The sequence below is a fragment of the Mastacembelus armatus genome, chromosome 22 (genome assembly GCF_900324485.2).
Source record: "Mastacembelus armatus chromosome 22, fMasArm1.2, whole genome shotgun sequence".
In the NCBI taxonomy this organism is placed as follows: Eukaryota; Metazoa; Chordata; class Actinopteri; order Synbranchiformes; family Mastacembelidae; genus Mastacembelus; species Mastacembelus armatus.
This window is the reverse complement of record NC_046654.1, coordinates 1,356,691-1,373,686: the sequence shown is the minus strand read 5'-3', so window position 1 is coordinate 1,373,686 and position 16,996 is coordinate 1,356,691. Positions and strand designations below refer to the sequence as shown.

The 16,996-nt window shown below is 43.9% G+C and overlaps 1 protein-coding gene across 2 annotated transcripts in view; it reads left to right on the top strand.

The window, feature by feature from the left end:
- Window positions 1–14,511, top strand: part of LOC113125143 (protein jagged-2-like) — a 44,659-nt gene extending 30,148 nt beyond the window's left edge. Inside the window, exons 10-26 of one of the 2 annotated variants that reach the window (XM_026298456.2) lie at window positions 515–628; window positions 1,551–1,597; window positions 1,993–2,166; window positions 2,292–2,442; window positions 2,621–2,785; window positions 3,171–3,284; window positions 3,759–3,872; window positions 4,382–4,495; window positions 4,688–4,804; window positions 5,468–5,495; window positions 6,580–6,665; window positions 7,280–7,393; window positions 7,530–7,645; window positions 7,771–8,031; window positions 9,445–9,576; window positions 12,098–12,257; window positions 12,392–14,511. In XM_026298456.2, the coding sequence (XP_026154241.1) occupies window positions 515–628; window positions 1,551–1,597; window positions 1,993–2,166; window positions 2,292–2,442; window positions 2,621–2,785; window positions 3,171–3,284; window positions 3,759–3,872; window positions 4,382–4,495; window positions 4,688–4,804; window positions 5,468–5,495; window positions 6,580–6,665; window positions 7,280–7,393; window positions 7,530–7,645; window positions 7,771–8,031; window positions 9,445–9,576; window positions 12,098–12,257; window positions 12,392–12,900 (2,516 nt within the window). In that variant the 3' untranslated portion in view covers window positions 12,901–14,511. The remainder of the gene's footprint in view (window positions 1–514; window positions 629–1,550; window positions 1,598–1,992; window positions 2,167–2,291; window positions 2,443–2,620; window positions 2,786–3,170; window positions 3,285–3,758; window positions 3,873–4,381; window positions 4,496–4,687; window positions 4,805–5,467; window positions 5,496–6,579; window positions 6,666–7,279; window positions 7,394–7,529; window positions 7,646–7,770; window positions 8,032–9,444; window positions 9,577–12,097; window positions 12,258–12,391) is intronic. The other variant, XM_026298464.2, reaches the window with a different exon arrangement.
- Window positions 14,512–16,996: the final 2,485 nt, after the last annotated feature.

Below are 16,996 nucleotides of genomic sequence, written 5' to 3'. Positions count from 1 at the left end.
GGGCGCAACGAGCGCTGCCTCTGAAACTGATCACTTGGAATGCCGTAGGTCGGCCTTCAGGGAATGCAATAGAGAGACCGGGGGGGGGGCAATGGAAAGCTGTGGAAGAAATAAAACCCTTTCAAACATGAACTTCAGCCTGTAAATGTTCTGCCAATCATACGTGTTTGAAAAAGATCCTGTTTGCCCCTATAAGTCATTTAAACCGTGAGTGAATGCAGTCAGATGAACCTCCCCACACAAAGGGTTAAACATCCTTATTAAAAACTACATGATACAACATTTCAGTCATCAAACACAATAAATGTGCCAGATGTGATTGGTAGAGATGTTTTAATCTTCTAATGTTGGTTCAACCTGTTTTTAAAAATGTGCCATGAAGTTTTTGCGGAAAGAAAAAAGAGGAAACGACCTAAAACTAACATTCTGTCAGTGTTCGGCCGCTGGTGACGGGGCTTTTCACCACGTTCTCGGCTCTTTCGTTCATTCTGTGTCTCTCGTCTCCATTTTGCAGACGTTAATGAGTGTGCGGGGAAGCCTTGCCTTAACGCTTACTCTTGCAAAAACTTGATTGGTGGATATCACTGTGCCTGCTTTCGTGGATGGGTGGGCCAGAACTGTGACATCAGTCAGTATCAGTCCAGAAAACCACTAGTCTCAGCTTCTTTGCACAGACCTGTAGCACTTCTAGTGCACGATCCTGGCTTCTTTTCTGGCTGGCTTCTGCTCCACGATAATTCACTTCATTCTAAGATGATCCAATAAAAACACAATCATACAGTCATACATTTGTTTTTAGCGTTTATACAGATTCGCCTTTCCCGATGCTTGGACAGCATGCTAATGGATATTTTACAATATAAACAGAAAGCCACAGAAAACTGTTTTACTACTGTTCCCATGATGCCTTGACAGTACGATAATGGTAATACCCAAGAAATATGCTGTAATTGAAAGCCAGCTACATAATCTTAGCTTCTCCTTTATTGAAGTTGGACAGTAACATCTAAACCCAGAGACATGTTCTAAGTGAGTGAGTGCTAATAATAACAACCAGGGCCTTTTCTTAGTTAAAGTTATACTGGCAATGACAGCGGTATATTTACTGTGAAATAAAGTACTCTAAGTACTCTTTATGAGTGGTTAAGATGGTGGTGAAACAGAAGCTAGCTAGCAAAGGCTCTTGGACATTTTCTTCTCTATCTATTCTCCTTTCTGTTGGCTCTTCAGTGGCTGGTTATCTCTGCCACACCTTGGTCTGTCTTGGCTGCAGGGCTAAATTCTTCCTGACTGTCAAACTTGGGTTTTAACTGTTTTTTATAGAAAACCTTGTGGGGTACTTGTGTCTGCTTCACCATAGTTCAGCTGCATGTTCTCACAGGTCGTCTGCACCTTTGCTCCTGCATCTGGAAATTCTTCTAGGCATGGACTGCTTTGCTCTGGTTGCATCCATCGCTTTTCTGCAGCAGCTGCACGTTACAGCACCAATGCATGTTCCACTTCCTAATTAGTCAAACTCAGACTTAAACCTGTCGCTGATTTCTCCGCAGACAGGAGCAGCTGCCACGGACAGTGTCAGAATGGAGGGACCTGCAAGGTGAGATCCTGGAATCCGGAGACGGTCTTTATGACATGCAGAAACACTGATGTCTTTGTTCAGTATATATGTTTTTTGAAACATGACATAATAATAGAGAGGGAACTGGATTAGCGTTGATCATCAAAGTAGCTGTCAGAACATAAAAGGATATGCTCAGGGGTGTTATGACTTTGAAACACTGGTTGCCAACTGGCTTCATGAAAAGGGGTTTTCCTTCTCTATTTTTTTGTCCAACCAGTGACCTAAAAAGTTATTAATCAGTTATCACACCAGATTTTGTAAATAATCAGTTCAGTTCTGCTTCATACACTCAGCACGACTCAGATGATAGATTCATAACTCTGCTGTGACCCGTTGATCGTCATCTTCACAGTTTCTCCTCTCTGTTCCAGGGGGTGGCCAGAGGCTATCAGTGTGTTTGCCAGCCGGGGTTTGTGGGTCGGCACTGCGAGGTTCAGAGGAACCGCTGTGTCAGCAGCCCATGTAAGAACGGCGGTCGCTGCCACGCCCTGCTGGACGGATTCATGTGTGAATGCCCTCAAGGCTTCACTGGTACAACCTGTGAGGTGAGCGTTGGACCCAGGTAGTGAGAGTCACTGTACAAAGACACTGGGATGTTTCTTTCGCCGCTGCGTTTCTTTTTTTTCTTTTTTTTTTTGTGAAAACATACCTCGACTTTCTGCTTCTGAAGGTGCAGAACGACCCATGCAGCCCTGACCCCTGTCAAAACAAGGCCCAGTGCCACAGCCTGATGGGCGATTTCTACTGCAGCTGCCCCGATGACTACGAGGGCAAAACCTGCTCAGAGCTCAAGGACCACTGCAAGACCAACCAGTGTCAAGGTATCACAGCATGAAGACAATCGTTTAAGTCTCATTTACTCCTGGTATTTGTGGCCTTACCACCAAGTGAATGGAAACTACGTCATTATAAGATATTTTTAAAGTGGAAGATTGAAACTTTTCAATTTATCGTGCTAATCATGTGTCTCTTTACGTTTTTTTTTTTTTTACCCCAAAGTCATTGACAGTTGCACAGTTGCTGTGGCAACCAATGACACCCAAAAGCGGGTTTGGCACATCTCGTCCAACGTGTGCGGACCCCACGGCCGCTGCATCAGTCTGCCTGCCGGGAACTTTAGCTGCTCCTGTGAGCCGGGATTCACTGGCACCTACTGCCATGAGAGTGAGTCATTATTAGCTCAACACACACACACACACACACACACACAAATAAACAGACTATATTTATCATCAGTTACCATCACTGGGAACCACATGATTCTTACTGTAATTCAGGCTCCTGTTTCACTAATCATCACTGTCTTAGTTTAGTTTACAGCGGGAGGAAGTCCAGAGAAAGATGTGAGCAGGAAAACGTTGGCAAAGAGAAAATGTTTTACTCTGATTTCTCCTAAAGTGAAATTGTTTAAAAAGGCAGGAAAAAATCAAGACCAGTATTTAAAAACTCCTGCAGCAGGTCACCTAAGTTAAGAAAACCATATATGCATCTCCACGAACGAGACGACTAAAAAGGTAAACATCTTAGTAATATCTGCCTCTGTCTGCAGACATTAATGACTGTGCATCATCCCCTTGTACAAACGGAGGCACTTGCATCGATGGGATCAACTCCTTCAAGTGTTTCTGCCCCGACGGCTGGGAGGGCAGCCTGTGTGATGTCGGTGAGTGTGTGTGGGTGTGGGTGTGGGTGTAATACATCTTGCTTTGTCATGCTTCCTATTAGTCACATATACTGGAAGAATCCGTCCTCAGGCCCATCGCAGCACCACAGGAATGATCAGCTGTCTAGGAATCTTAGAGAAGCTAAAATGTGGATTTGTTGAGATAAGAGAAGCAGAAAATGACAGAGCTGATGATTCAAAATTTGTTTTGTAACTTGCATATGTCTGGAGATACGTGCATTGGTCAGTGTGAACATTTGCAGATGACACTAGCACTTATACTAACATGAAGAGGGAGCGCTAATAACAAACGACATTAATCCAACTAAACCAGTATGATAAATCTCATGGGACTTTGGCTGCATATCAGACATTCATGTGTGTCTTGGTTATTTTTCTGCTTAATACCATTGAGAAAATATAGAAATATAGTCAGTAATTAAAATCTGTGCCCTGACCCACTGTTTGCTCCAGATGTGAATGAGTGTAGCAGAAACCCCTGTCAGAACGGAGGCCAATGTGTTGATCTGCTCAACGACTTCTACTGCAACTGTGTGGACAACTGGAAGGGAAAGACTTGCCACTCACGTAAGTCACGATGTGTGTTTTACTGTACATTTACGTATGTAAGTGTACGTCTGTGTGAAAGAAGAGACAAAACATGATCTGTGCACATTAAATGTGAGCTTCGGAGAGTTTAACCATATCTTATGTTTACCCTGTTTGTACTGTAATGCTGTCTCTGTGATGGTTCCTCGAAAGCATCAAGCTTAAATAAGATAAATTATAATAAGGTGCAATAGTTTAAAAGATTATTTTAATTAGTATCATTTAGCAAATGAGTGAGAGCAAACAAAAATTCAAATAGAGCCTATGTTGCATCATGAACAGCTTCTTTACTTTCCATGTTCTCCAACAAGTCAGGTCTTATATTTTTAACTACCTCAGTGTCTTAATCATCTTTCTGAGGGATGATGTCCTCGCTGGCTGCTGTGCAGGCTTGTTTTCCTCTGTGAGATCAGCCTTGGACCTGAAATAATCACCACTGGCACTCAGTCAAATGTTTGAACTCAGTTTCCCATGCTGCCTCTGTCCAGGCGAGAGCCAGTGTGACTCCACTACCTGCAGTAATGGAGGGACGTGTTACGACCATGGAGACTCCTTCCTGTGCAGCTGCCCCTCAGGCTGGGGTGGCAGCACCTGCAACACAGGTCAGGCATCGGTGCACTCTAATTACCCAGTTATGGCTCTGAAATAACAGCGTGTGTGACGTGATATTCCGCTTTTACGGCTTGTCAGACTCTGTGATCACAGGCCAAAGAGCAGTTCTCCCACTGTGGGCCGGTCAGAATAAAAACATTTTCATAAAGTGCGTTTTTTTTTGTTTTGTTTTGTTTTGGTAGCTAAGAACAGCACATGTGACTCGGGCCCGTGTGAGAACGGAGGGACGTGCGTCGGAGGAGGAGATTCCTTCACCTGCATCTGCAAGGACGGCTGGAAGGGACCCACATGTGCACAGAGTACGTCACTGTTATACGGGTGCCATATGTGATGGATGGCAGAGATGGGAAAGGCTCCCATGTTTACAACACTGGAGCGTTCACGTCAGTGGACAAGTCGAGACAGTTGCATGCTTGTAGAGTCGGTCACGTGAGTCTTAAATATACCGCTGATAGTTTAGCACCATGCATTAAATTTGGCTCGCTCACCTTGAACGATGGACTTTGGCTGACTTAATCTCCCTGGCCTTTCCAGAAAATTGTGGTTTCCTCATTGTAATTAGGACTTGGACGTTGACATGAACGCTATGCTATTTACAAAGCTCAAACTGGTAATTGTGGTAACTGTGATGTGACACAAACGCGGCATTAGACAAATTTATTTGTCAGTAATAAAGACAAGACTGCAGTCATTCATCTTGTCAATCACATTTGGCAGCAATAAAGTGAAAACAATAATTAAGACCTTTCAGATTTTTAGATGTTGATTTAAAACTGCTCCTAGCTATTGTTTAATGGGTTTTGTGTGATGTCCCAGAAAATTGTTGCATTATGGGAAATAGTTATTTTGCCTAAAACTTAGCAACAACTTTATTGTGTGGTAGAGCAAAAGCTTTCAGGCCCAGACAGGATTCAAAGCCTGAAAGTCACTGTTTTTCTTTCTGTTCTGTGTCTTTGTTGCAGATGTTGACGACTGCAATCCACATCCCTGGTAAGACAGATTTCACATCATTATCTTAAAGAAAACTGTTGACAGAAACGTTTTGATCCTCACCTTCACCGTTATTAATCAGAAACCATCAGCTTGGTTCATCTGCTATGATAAACTCCACTACTGAAGAGTTGGATTTCCAAACCACTCTCACACTTTCACACACACATTTTTAAGGAGTCAGTGTGCTGCAGTGTGCACACCCTGGACAAGGCATTCAAGGCACCAATCTGAGTGTTTTTCCTTTTCTTTCTTATGATGGTGCAAAAACACCCACGTGAAGAAAGAAACAGGGAGGTATGTCCCCTGACAGCTTCTCTGGATCGTAGAAACCACCCCAGACAAAGGCCTCCCCCTCTCTGCCTTCTTTCTTTCCTCCTCACCCTCCACTACAATGACTGACAGGTGGATTAGTTGTGGTTTTGGTTTTGGGGGGAGAGGATGGAGGGAGAAGGGGGCAGGAGAGTGTGAAGAGACGCCCCTCTCACCATTCACCGGTCTCGACCTGGGGGTAGTTGTGTGAAGTAGAGGTGCTGGGTGTTGGGGGTGCACAGCATGTGGTCAGCAGGGATTTACATATGAAGTCTGGACATTGATCAGGGCTCAGCCTCAGCCTGCTGCCACTCAGAGCCTGCGAACTCTGCAGGGAAGGACGTTTGTCTGCAGCTCACATGTTATTCATGTAGAACCAGCATCTGTTTTCTTAGTAGGAGCAAAATGGAGAAAAAGTACTGTTTCCAAAGATGATACGCACCTTTAGTGTGTTTCTTAGGAAACCTAAAATTAGATCATAGTGACACAGAGATCACTGGGCTTGATGGGAATCCACTAAACTGCAGACACACATGGCAACACTTGGTTTTTTATTACAGGTGAATGTAAGAACATTTACTACAATGAAAAATAATAGTATTGGCATTAGGCTGGAGCAGTGTCCCACCACCTGCCACCAGATATCAGGACATGATTTTATGTCTGTGTTAGATAAAGTTCACCTGCCTGTTATATATTTACTGCTGTTTACAGAGGAACTTGTTTGCAGCGGCTCTTCATCCACCTGTTTGTTTCTGTCTCTTCTCTGCAGCTATAACGGCGGCGTCTGTGTCGACGGTGTGAACTGGTTTCGCTGCGAGTGCGCCCCAGGATTCGCCGGACCAGACTGCCGCATCAGTGAGTCCCTGGGAACCGGAGGGGGCGTGCGGAAGGGTCAGGTGGGCGGGGGGTCAGAGGTGAAAGGCCGCGGCAGGGGAGCGTGAGCCGATTGTGTCAGGCCGACAGATTAGGAAGCCTTTCAGGAAGGCCGTCTTAACCTCTCACCTCTGCGCTGAGCTGAGGTTCGTCAGACGGGTCGGTGCGCTCTCCCGCGGCCTTCTGGGAGAAATCTCTTGAGAAAAGGCTTTTCAGAACCAGAGTGTTATCCAGTTGAAGCGTTTTAAACCAAACTGCAATAAACCCATTGTTCAGATGGCGATTCTCTGAATTCCATCACTTGTTGAAGATATTTTAATATGACAAATCTCTAAAAGCTGCGTTTTGTTCTCAGCTAAAGTTAAACCTCAGAGAAGAAAAGACTTGGACGAGGAATAAAAAACCACATTATTCTGCTGCTTTCCACACATCTTAGATACAACTTGCATGAGATCGTCTGTGTTTTCCATCATTGTACCAACTGTGTGGAAAATATTTAACCAAAACAACTGATGATGTTGTACATCTCTTTTTCCTGGTCTAAGGATCATTCTTTTCTTTACACAATATTTATTTTATATGGTTTTCTTTTTCAGACATAGACGAGTGTCAGTCGTCGCCTTGTGCGGAAGGTTCGACCTGCGTGGATGAAATCAACGGCTACCGCTGTATCTGTCCTCCAGGTCACGCCGGCCCTCGCTGTCAGGAGTGTGAGTCCACGGCACAATCAACATCTCAGCACCACATTTAGGAACAACTGATAATTATTGAAAAGATTCAGACAAGACAAGATCAAGACAATCTAATATGATTTAGATCTGACAGCCTGTGTGTTCTTTGCTGCAGTCATCGGGCTGGGGAAGTCGTGTCGTCACGCTGGCCTGCAGTTTCCTCACGGCAGCAGGTGGGAGGAGGAGTGTAACTCCTGCCAGTGTGTCAACGGAAACGTTCGCTGTTCCAAGGTCAGCCTCAGAGATTTGCCGTCTCTCGTTTAGAAAAATGATCACGACGTACAATCACCTGCCTCCCGTCTGTTTCATGACGACTGTTTCAAAGCCAGTCCATCACAGCAGCCATGTTGTTCCAGGTGCGGTGTGGTCGTCGGCCCTGCCTCCTTCCAAAGGCTGCTCCTCCCCCGGACACGACGCCCCCGCCCTGCCCCGGGGGTCACGAGTGTGTGGAGCACCAGTTCCTCACCTGCTTCTCGCCGCCCTGCCACCACTGGGGCGTGTGCGCGACACCGGACCCCCCTACACCTGTGCAGACCCAGTGCGAGCCCAACAGCGGTTACCTTGACAACAACTGCGCCCGCATCACACTCATCTTCAAAAAGGACAAAGTGCCACAGGTGAGAGAACGAACTGGTTTTATTATTTAGGTCAGTCTGTGTTTGTGATCCTTTAACATACACCAGCGTCTAAATGCGACACCTGAACACAGGCTGATAAACGAGGATGAGGGAAGACACTTCATTCATAAAGCAGATATTAGTTAACCCTGTCGCTGCCCATCAGAAAGTCAACAAATATTAGTCAAATATCTGGGTGTTATTTTTGGGGGGGTACATTTGTCATGTTATGCTCCTAATGACCAGATTGTAATAATGAAAATGCCTGAGTTGCTTTGTTTGGGTTTCTCAATGGTCTTGATTGAAAGTCTGTCAGAGTTTGCAGTTTGTTTTCTTTCATTTGGGCAATGAAAAGACAAATAAGTGAAAATTAAATTATGGAAATTTGTGGCTCCAGCAATATTTAAAAAAAAAAAAGAAAGTGTGACACACGCTGCTTTAACAGTTAAGTTAGAGACAATATTTACCATGTGGCGTTTGAGCAATGACATTTTGTGGTTTTTAAAGTAATATTAATGCAACATTTTCACTGGAGAGGGTGTAGAGCTGTTGTCAATTTATCAACCCTGATTTTCCAGCAGTGACTCAAATTTCTCAGCAAGTTCTCACAGTCAGAAGAGTTTAAAATAAACCTAAAGAGACAGTCGAGAAACCACCAACAAGCCTCATTTACGCAACCACCAAGTCATTTTTTATCCTTCTTGATGTCTCATGTCATAACAAAACATTTGAAATCATTGTTCTCCCATCCTGCATTGTTATAGCATCAGGCAGTGGTGAAATATGTACAGTCCAGGGTGGAAGGGGAATCTTTCAAATGTTGTGTTGCTCGAATCTGCAACCACAAACACACGTCATGCTGTGCACACATGAGGCCGATGAGTTGGCTGGCTCCGTCCTCCTCTGACAGTTTAATAGTAGCTGACAGCGCGTCTAATGTATATATCATCGTATCTGTGGAACGTCTTCATTCAAACCTTGACGCTTAGTGTTGCTCTTGTCTTCTCCCTGACAGTCAAAACAGTAAAGTTACAGGTTTTATCAGATCGGAAGAAGGTTCAGAGTAAACTGAGGAGTAAGTGTCTTAACGGACAAAGTCCAGAAAGTCCAAAACCCTGTAAAACTGAATCTCCTCATCATGTTTGTCCAGGTGGGATTTTTGTTGTTTAAAGCTGTATCATGACGCCTTAATTGCCCCCTGGGGCAGATCTGAGTCAAGTTTTATGAATGGAAATGAATTTGTTCCTCCAACAAGATGCTGATCTGAGTCTTCCCCCCTGGGTGAGGCTGCATCTGAAACAGGCTTAGGAGGAATTAGAAGCTGATTGTTGTTTGTGTGCGTGTGCGTGTGTGTGTGTGTGTGTGTGTGTGTGTGTGTGTGTGTGTGTGTGTGTGTGTGTGTGTGTGTCACAGGGCACCACTGTAGAAAACATCTGCTCTGAGCTGAGGTACCTCCCTGTGACCCAGACGCTGGCCGAGGACCGAGCGCTGCTCATCCTCTGTGACCTGTCCTACTCCAACAGGGACGCCGTGGAGGTTGCCATGGTGATTATTACACACAGACACAACACTGATACGTAGTGTTGATGGTAAAGTGTAGTAAAAGTATAGTTTCACAGTTCGATACTGAAACATTAAAGGTCATGTTTTAATGACAGGAGACAGTGTTGTACAGTTTAATAGGCAACATCCATCTTCATTTTCCCTGCACGTCCTTCATGACCAATTAAAGCAGCATTTACCTTTAACAAGCTGCCGCCTGACAGACGTGCAGTGGTCACTCTCAGCTCTGCTTTGGGCTCCACACACACGCTCAGTTATGGCCACTGATTTTGCAGGATGAAGGACTAACTCTTGTTTAACAGTATTTTTGTAGTTTTGGTCGACATTTCGATCAGTGATGTCTCACCTCTCCTCTTCTCCTCCTGCCTCACTTGATTCAATCAGACTTAATTCATCACTGCAGGTCGTTTTCAGTAAAGTCAGGATTGTTTCCTGTTTTTGTCGTCTCTGCGTTAGGAAAAGAAAAAGAGAGAACGATGTTTGAAGCTTTTAGCTACATCTGGATGAGATTTAGCTTTTTGTTGGAACACCTTGCTTCTTTTTCTTCTTCTCCTCTTCCTCTTCTCCTTCTCTCAGCTTTCTCTTTCACCTCCCCAGCCTTTCTTTGCTTTCTGTCTCTTTCTCCTTCATTTTCTCAGCAGCTCTTACTGTCTTTGTGACCCCTCTCTCTCTCCTCTCTCTTGCTTTGTGTCTGACTGTTTCTTCTCTTCTTGCTCTTCCCTCCTTCTTTCCGTCTTGGCCACCCATGCTCAGGGGGAATCAGTCACTTTGGGTCTCTAAGCTTTTAATGGAGGGGATTAGTTCTTGTTCCTCTGACGTTCGTAGGCCTGTTTACAGCTGCAGATGTAGGAAGAGGAGTGGTGAGCCTGACATCTACCCAATCCCCACAGCGAGGCTTTCATAAAAAAACCTCACTCCCACTCGCTGCCGATTCGTGTTGCGGTGAAATGTCAGCGCTCGTTTCCACGTGTGGGTGAAGTCTTAATAATCTCCGCGAGACTCGGCGAGCGCGTCCAGCTCGCAGCCACCAAGTCGTGTGTGTTTGTCGACTTCCCTCACTCTGGGCGTGTGTGTAAACCCAGCTCCACACACTGACACTGCATCAGGGTGTTGGATTAACCTTAAGATTCAGCAGAATATTTGTAGGCGGTGCTCTGACACACTGTTTGTGAAGCCAAGACGGTCAGATGTTTTTCAACAGGCAGGTTCTTCACAAAGTCCTTCAAACAGGACCAGACCTAACACGTGTTAGAAATCACCAACGCTTCATCACCTGTAAATTTAAAATACTTATTGTCCATATGTCCCAGAGAGTGAATTGAATCCGACTGTCGGATCCTGTTGAACGTGTGTGTGTGTGTTTCAAACCCTGATATATGAACATGAACACACACACACACACACACACACACACACACACACACACACACACACACACACTGTAGTTTATTCTGACTCACATACACTCTCTGGCTGCCACTACACTACAGACCAAATATGGATTCAACTAATGTTGCTGTAAACATTTTTTTATTTATCAAAGTAAACGAAACCCAAGTGCATCTTTCTGTAATGTGCCCATAATGGAAGCAGCTGCACAAGAACACAGAATTAAAAAGTGTTAAAAACTAAAATGATAGAGCTGGTCCTCATGCCATCGTAAGGTAAAGTACACGTTCATTTGCATCCACACACCTGACTCAGTTGCCCGGCTGTGCCCCCATTCTGGATTCTCGGCCCCGTGTGTGCGCCGTGGTCTGTCCGTCGTTTTGGGGGCGGGGTTTGAGGTGTGTGAATGAGCCCCGATTTGCTCAGGAGAAGAAAAGTGTTTGTCCCCGGCCGAGCTGGGAGCACAGCTGGCCTGCTCTCTATTGTTTGTCCTAATTGAACTGCACAGCACACAGCTAATCCCCCTCTGCCCCCCCCCCCCCCTCCCTGCTCTCACCCTCAGCACCTTATTAGGCAATTAACTCCACTCTCCATGGTCTCACCAGGGGGTGGGGGGGGGGGGCCTGCCAGATGTTAGGATGAGAATCTCTTTTATTCTGACAGATGAATGTGTGTTTTTTCTTCTCTTTTGTTGTCCTGCATAGCCCCAAGCCAGACCATTTGGCCAATGGGCCTTATTTTCTTTCTCTATTGTGCTGATTGAATCTGTGTTGTTAGTTTCTTCACTCAACCTGAGGGTTTACCGACTTTACTTCACCAGGAGTTTCTGGGAGCAGCTTCCCGCGAGAAAATCACCTTTCAGACTTTCAGACGCTTAAATACTTTTTCTCACAATAAGTAAACAATGCAGTATTTTCAGTTAAGAGCAGAAACTGCCTCTTGGCATCATCATAAAGATCAGACCTGACTCTCATACACACATATATATATATATATACACATATACATATACATTAATATAGACTCATTCAAGTCTCAGCTATAAAAAACAAGCAGCTCTTGAGACAACCCACTGATCCTGACGTCGCCTCTGTCCCTTTCTCCATCTCTGCAGTCGTTTGAGCAGGACGGGCGGTTGAAGGACAGTGACCGTGGTCAGATCCAGAAGGCGGCCAGCGCCATCATCGGCGCCCTGTCCAAACGGCCCAACAGCACCATCATGGTGGCTGTGGTGGAGGTCAAAGTGGAGAAACCGGTGGAGAACCCGCCAGTCGGTGAGTTAGAAGTTTGTGGATACTGCTCAGAGCATGAGCACATACAAACTAGTTCATATGTTTGTTTTTGTTTACTGCAGATGTCTTATTTTGAAAATCTTACCATCCACATGTCATGTGACTTCCTCCTCCAGGTTACCTGGTGCCGGTGCTCTGCGTCGTCTTCAGCATCCTCTGGATCTTCTGCATCGTTGTTTGTGTCTGGTGGACCCGCAAGAGGAAGAAAGAGCGTGAGAGAATGTCCCGATCCGAGGACACGACGGTCAACAACCAGCTGGAGCCGCTGCGGAGCAACACCCCCAAGGACAACCGCGACAAAGACATTCACTACGAATGCAAGAAACTGATGGGCCCCTCCGACAGGACGTGCGACGGGGCCGAGGGCGAGGAGGAAGGGGAGCGTCAGGGGGAGCAGGAGGACGAAGAGCGAGCGCTGGGCATGGGGGACAAGTGTCCTCCCCAGAAGTGCTCCATAGCTGGGGCACAGGACAGAGGGCTGATGGGTAACAAAGGAGTCATCTGCACGGCACGCAGCGGTCCGGTGAAGGCGCCGCACCGGACAGCGTACAGCCCCAAAGACAACCGGTGTAAAAACCTGAACGCCGCCAAACTCAGTGAGGACATTAAAGACCATTATGTATGAACACACAGAGGAGTCAAAGACAAAACTGCAGTGTCTTCAGTGTCACGGACTTTAACTTTTAAAAGCACCACAAGTGAAGATTACAGATGCTTTAATTTTCTATTTTGTTTGTCACACCTTATTTAACTTATAGGCTTATATTACCAAAAACACCCCCACCCCCCAAAAAAACTGAAAAACAACACAGAAAAAAAGACACGGAAAATAAATATTGCAGCTTCTGGATTTCACTTTAATCATCACACTGTTGGAATCAAGAAGAATTTTCTTTTCACTGCCTGATTTTTTATTTGTTTTTAGTTTTATTTTTCCGCCTCATCACAACTAACGCTCACCTTCTTCCTCTGACGTTGGACATTTAACCGGCTGGCAGCTGTTTACGTCGTTTCTACTGTTGGTGCATTCAGTTCCTGTCTGCCTTAGCCCAGACCTGCGGGCCTTTTCTACTGTGTCTCGATATCATGTCTGTTTTTTTTTTATAAACAAAACAACAAAAAAAGGTTTTTTTATATACGTTTCATTTGTTGGCACAGAGAATCCACTGTATGATAGCTGGTCATTTTTTGTTTACATTCATAGACATCTTTTTCATTTTGTGTTGAGGATTAAAAGTTACTACGTTTCAGAATATTTCCCACTGCTTCCTGCTAATACTTCAGTACTTGCTTTGGTAGAAAAGTGCCTTCAGCCTGTGCTTTTGCCCTTTTCTCTCCTCCCATAGAGTTTATGCAGAATTTAAGAGCATATAAAGGGAAAGATGTCCTAGTTAACAACTCTTCATACCAGAGTAAAGGTTATTTTCTTCATGCTGTACATATGTAAATATGAAAAAATGACTGTGTATATTTGAATTTAGTAACTTAAGTGATGCTTTGTATTATAGTTATTCTAAAGATTAAGATTTTTTTGTTTTTTTAATGATGTCATTCCGTTTATCAGTGTCTGTTGACACTTTAACAGGTTTTATAGAGAATTTTGGACTGTGTCCAGGGTCCCACCCAATCATGAGCATTGGTTTAAAGAGAAGACAGATCATAATTGTTTGTCTTGATGTGTTATGATTATTTGTTACAGCTGTTGAGGCGAATGCAGAGTTTGGAGAGCTGTTTGTTCGATCATTGTCGGAGGCCGTTTGGCTACAAGCTCTGGACTCGGTGCTGCAGCCATAAACCTCCATTTCCAGCAGTCCTGTTCATTTCAGTTGAGACTTTCATGGTGAAATTTGATGTGTTTGTGGGGTTTGATTCTGCAGGATTCAGCTTTCTGTAACGATATTTCAATTTGACATTTTTAAGAGTCATTAAAAAGCCATTCTCCACCTACCAAAACAAGTCTTATGGGCCACTCTACCCGCAAAACTAATGTTTCTACACAGACATTTTATTTCTATTCATTTCAGTTGTGAGTTTTACTTTACCAATGTGCAACATATGCTTCAAGAGCCTTTCTGCACTTGTAAATTGAAATAATGGAGCCCCCCCCCTCCAAAATGCAATCCTCTGTAAATATCATTCATTTCAGTGCTTTCAACTCATGTTTTAGCTCAGGCCACTGGCACTTCTCAGGGAAACACTGAAGATCTTTTCTTGCACGTCCTACAGTCTGTATGTACGTTGAAATGAAAAACGGCCTGTTAGCATCCCTTTCAAACGCAGCACAGGATCAGTACTTACGCTGTAGGCTGCTGGCACCGCGAGGCCTGGCAGCAGGACCCGGAGCACATACCGTTTTTGTTAGATATTTGTAAATGGAGAAGGCTGCACTTCAAGTCTTTGCCCCAAATGTGTAGAGACACTTGCTGTCATTACAAAACATAGTGTTTTGTAATCTCGGTTTCTGATTGGCAGTTCTGAGTAGTCTTCTCTTATTTACTCCTAATTCAGGACTCCAAATGGCACAAAGGAAATTAGCGCTGTGCTGTGTTGGGGGGTCAGGCCTCACAGCTGATGCTCAACGTCATCGTTTTACAGTCTGTTGACAGCAGAGATGCCACACGGAGCAGCAAGGTGTTTAGTGAGTATGAAAACCCTTCATGTGCTGCAGGACCCGCTGTCGTGATGGCAGTCGACCACCCTGTTGAAGTGCCCTTGAGCAAAACACTGAATCCCAGTTGTAGGCAAATGTACTTGCAGTGGCTGAGTGTGTATCCAAATCTTTTCCCGTTTCAGCCCCGCCTCTCATGTGTATCTATTCTGGTCTAATGAAGGGAACAAGTTGTTTTGTTGTTGACTGTCGTGGTTGTTGTCCGGTGTTTGTAAAGAGTCTGTTTCTGCACTAAGAACACACAGGAAGAGGGAAACATTTAGCATTACCTCCACAGTGGTAGTGAGGAGAAAATATTGTCACTGTGGATGAACATTGTCTTCAATATTTTATGTTTATGTTAATAATGCTGATGAAAATCATGGAAAATACCCAATGTCATATTCTGTCACTAAATTTTACATTTTATTTTGTTAGCCCCAGAGAAGGGGCTGAATGTGCAGAACGTTGTAATTATTTTGTACAAAATTTGGTAAAAGTCTTGGTTTGTTAGTGGAATTTTTTTGTTGGTTCTTAGAACAATCCTATTATTTATTAAAGTATTTTATACCAAAGTTGACTTTGTTGGGCTTTTTAAAGATCATAGATAGACAGATAGATAGATAGATAGATAGATAGATAGATAGATAGATAGATAAAGCATTTTTTGTTTTATTATTTTATTATAAATAATGTTTTTGTTTTAAGCTTGGTAACCAACAATTATAAATCTCTAAGCAGCCAATCAGCTGACCGTCTGCCTCCCGCCTCGTTTAGCGCCAGGCCGGTCAGGTGAGTCCTTCATGTGTCTTCATCTGGGCCTTTAATGATACTGTGGGAAATGATTAACATTAGCCCACTCTGCATGAAAGCCTTCCAGCAGCTGTGGTGGATATCCATAATGCTTGGTGGGACGTTATGTGCCGTGCAGTGTGTTCATTAACCCGGCAGTCGTTTTGGGAAGAATGGGAAACGTGTCTGGAATCCTGGACGGCGCGATGCCTGGGTGACATGCGTGTACAGCACACACTTGCTGACCTAGTTGGAGAGAAGTACAATGAAGGAGAAGGCGAGATGATGGAGTAGTAGCGGCGGCATTAGGATTGCGTGTCATAGCACAATGCAGCAATGTAAACTGATACTAGATTCTTACAGGAGCTGGCTTTACTGAAGGCCGTTGGTCCGCACAGGTTCATTTTTCCATGCTTAATGCTGGGCATCACATTGTTTTAGTGCCAACGAGTGTGTGGAGATTTACGGCCAACTATCACTGTAAAACAGACCTGAAGCAAATAGTAGGTGTGAATAGTTTCAGCATTAGATCTTAAAAGTCCATTCCCGACCTTGGAAATGGCTGTTGATAAAATTATCTCACCATAAATTTCATTTAGGCTGGTGGTTGTTCTTGGATCACATGAACTTCAGCAAGTGGAGATTGCCCAGTTGTTATTGCAGATGTTCAAATTTCTTTAAGGAATGTTTTGGGGATTAAATGAACATCTACTATTTCATGACCACTGGGAATCATTTCTCTTGGATCTTGAGGTTGGTCATTTAGTGAATTTCAACATTTCCTTTGCACTTGCATTGAACCCTACGGTAATAATCGAAGCAGCAACAGTGTGCAGGCTCAAAAATCTTAATACGAAATGCAAATAAACAAAAAACAGAAAAAGCAAACTAACATATCGATTAACTGAAAAAACTAAACTAATGAAATACAAACATCATCATGCTGATATGTATTGATGGATTATTAGTGTTGACACTGGTATAAAAACAAAATAAATAAATAGTTGTATTTTCCTGTTTTTCTTTTTTTTTATCATTTGTTTTCATTATCACGTTTCTATGACGCAAACTGAGTCTGCGCAGTAGCGATCAGCTTTGGATCAGCCCATGAATAAAAGCTGTCAATCATTTTAAAACACACCCGTTTTTATATCAAATAACTTATTAAATAATAATAATAATAATAATAATAATAAAACGTATAGAAAACAAACGTAACCACGTGAACACAATAAATATTTACCTGTAAAAGACGGAAAACGTACCTTATTTGTATTTTGAC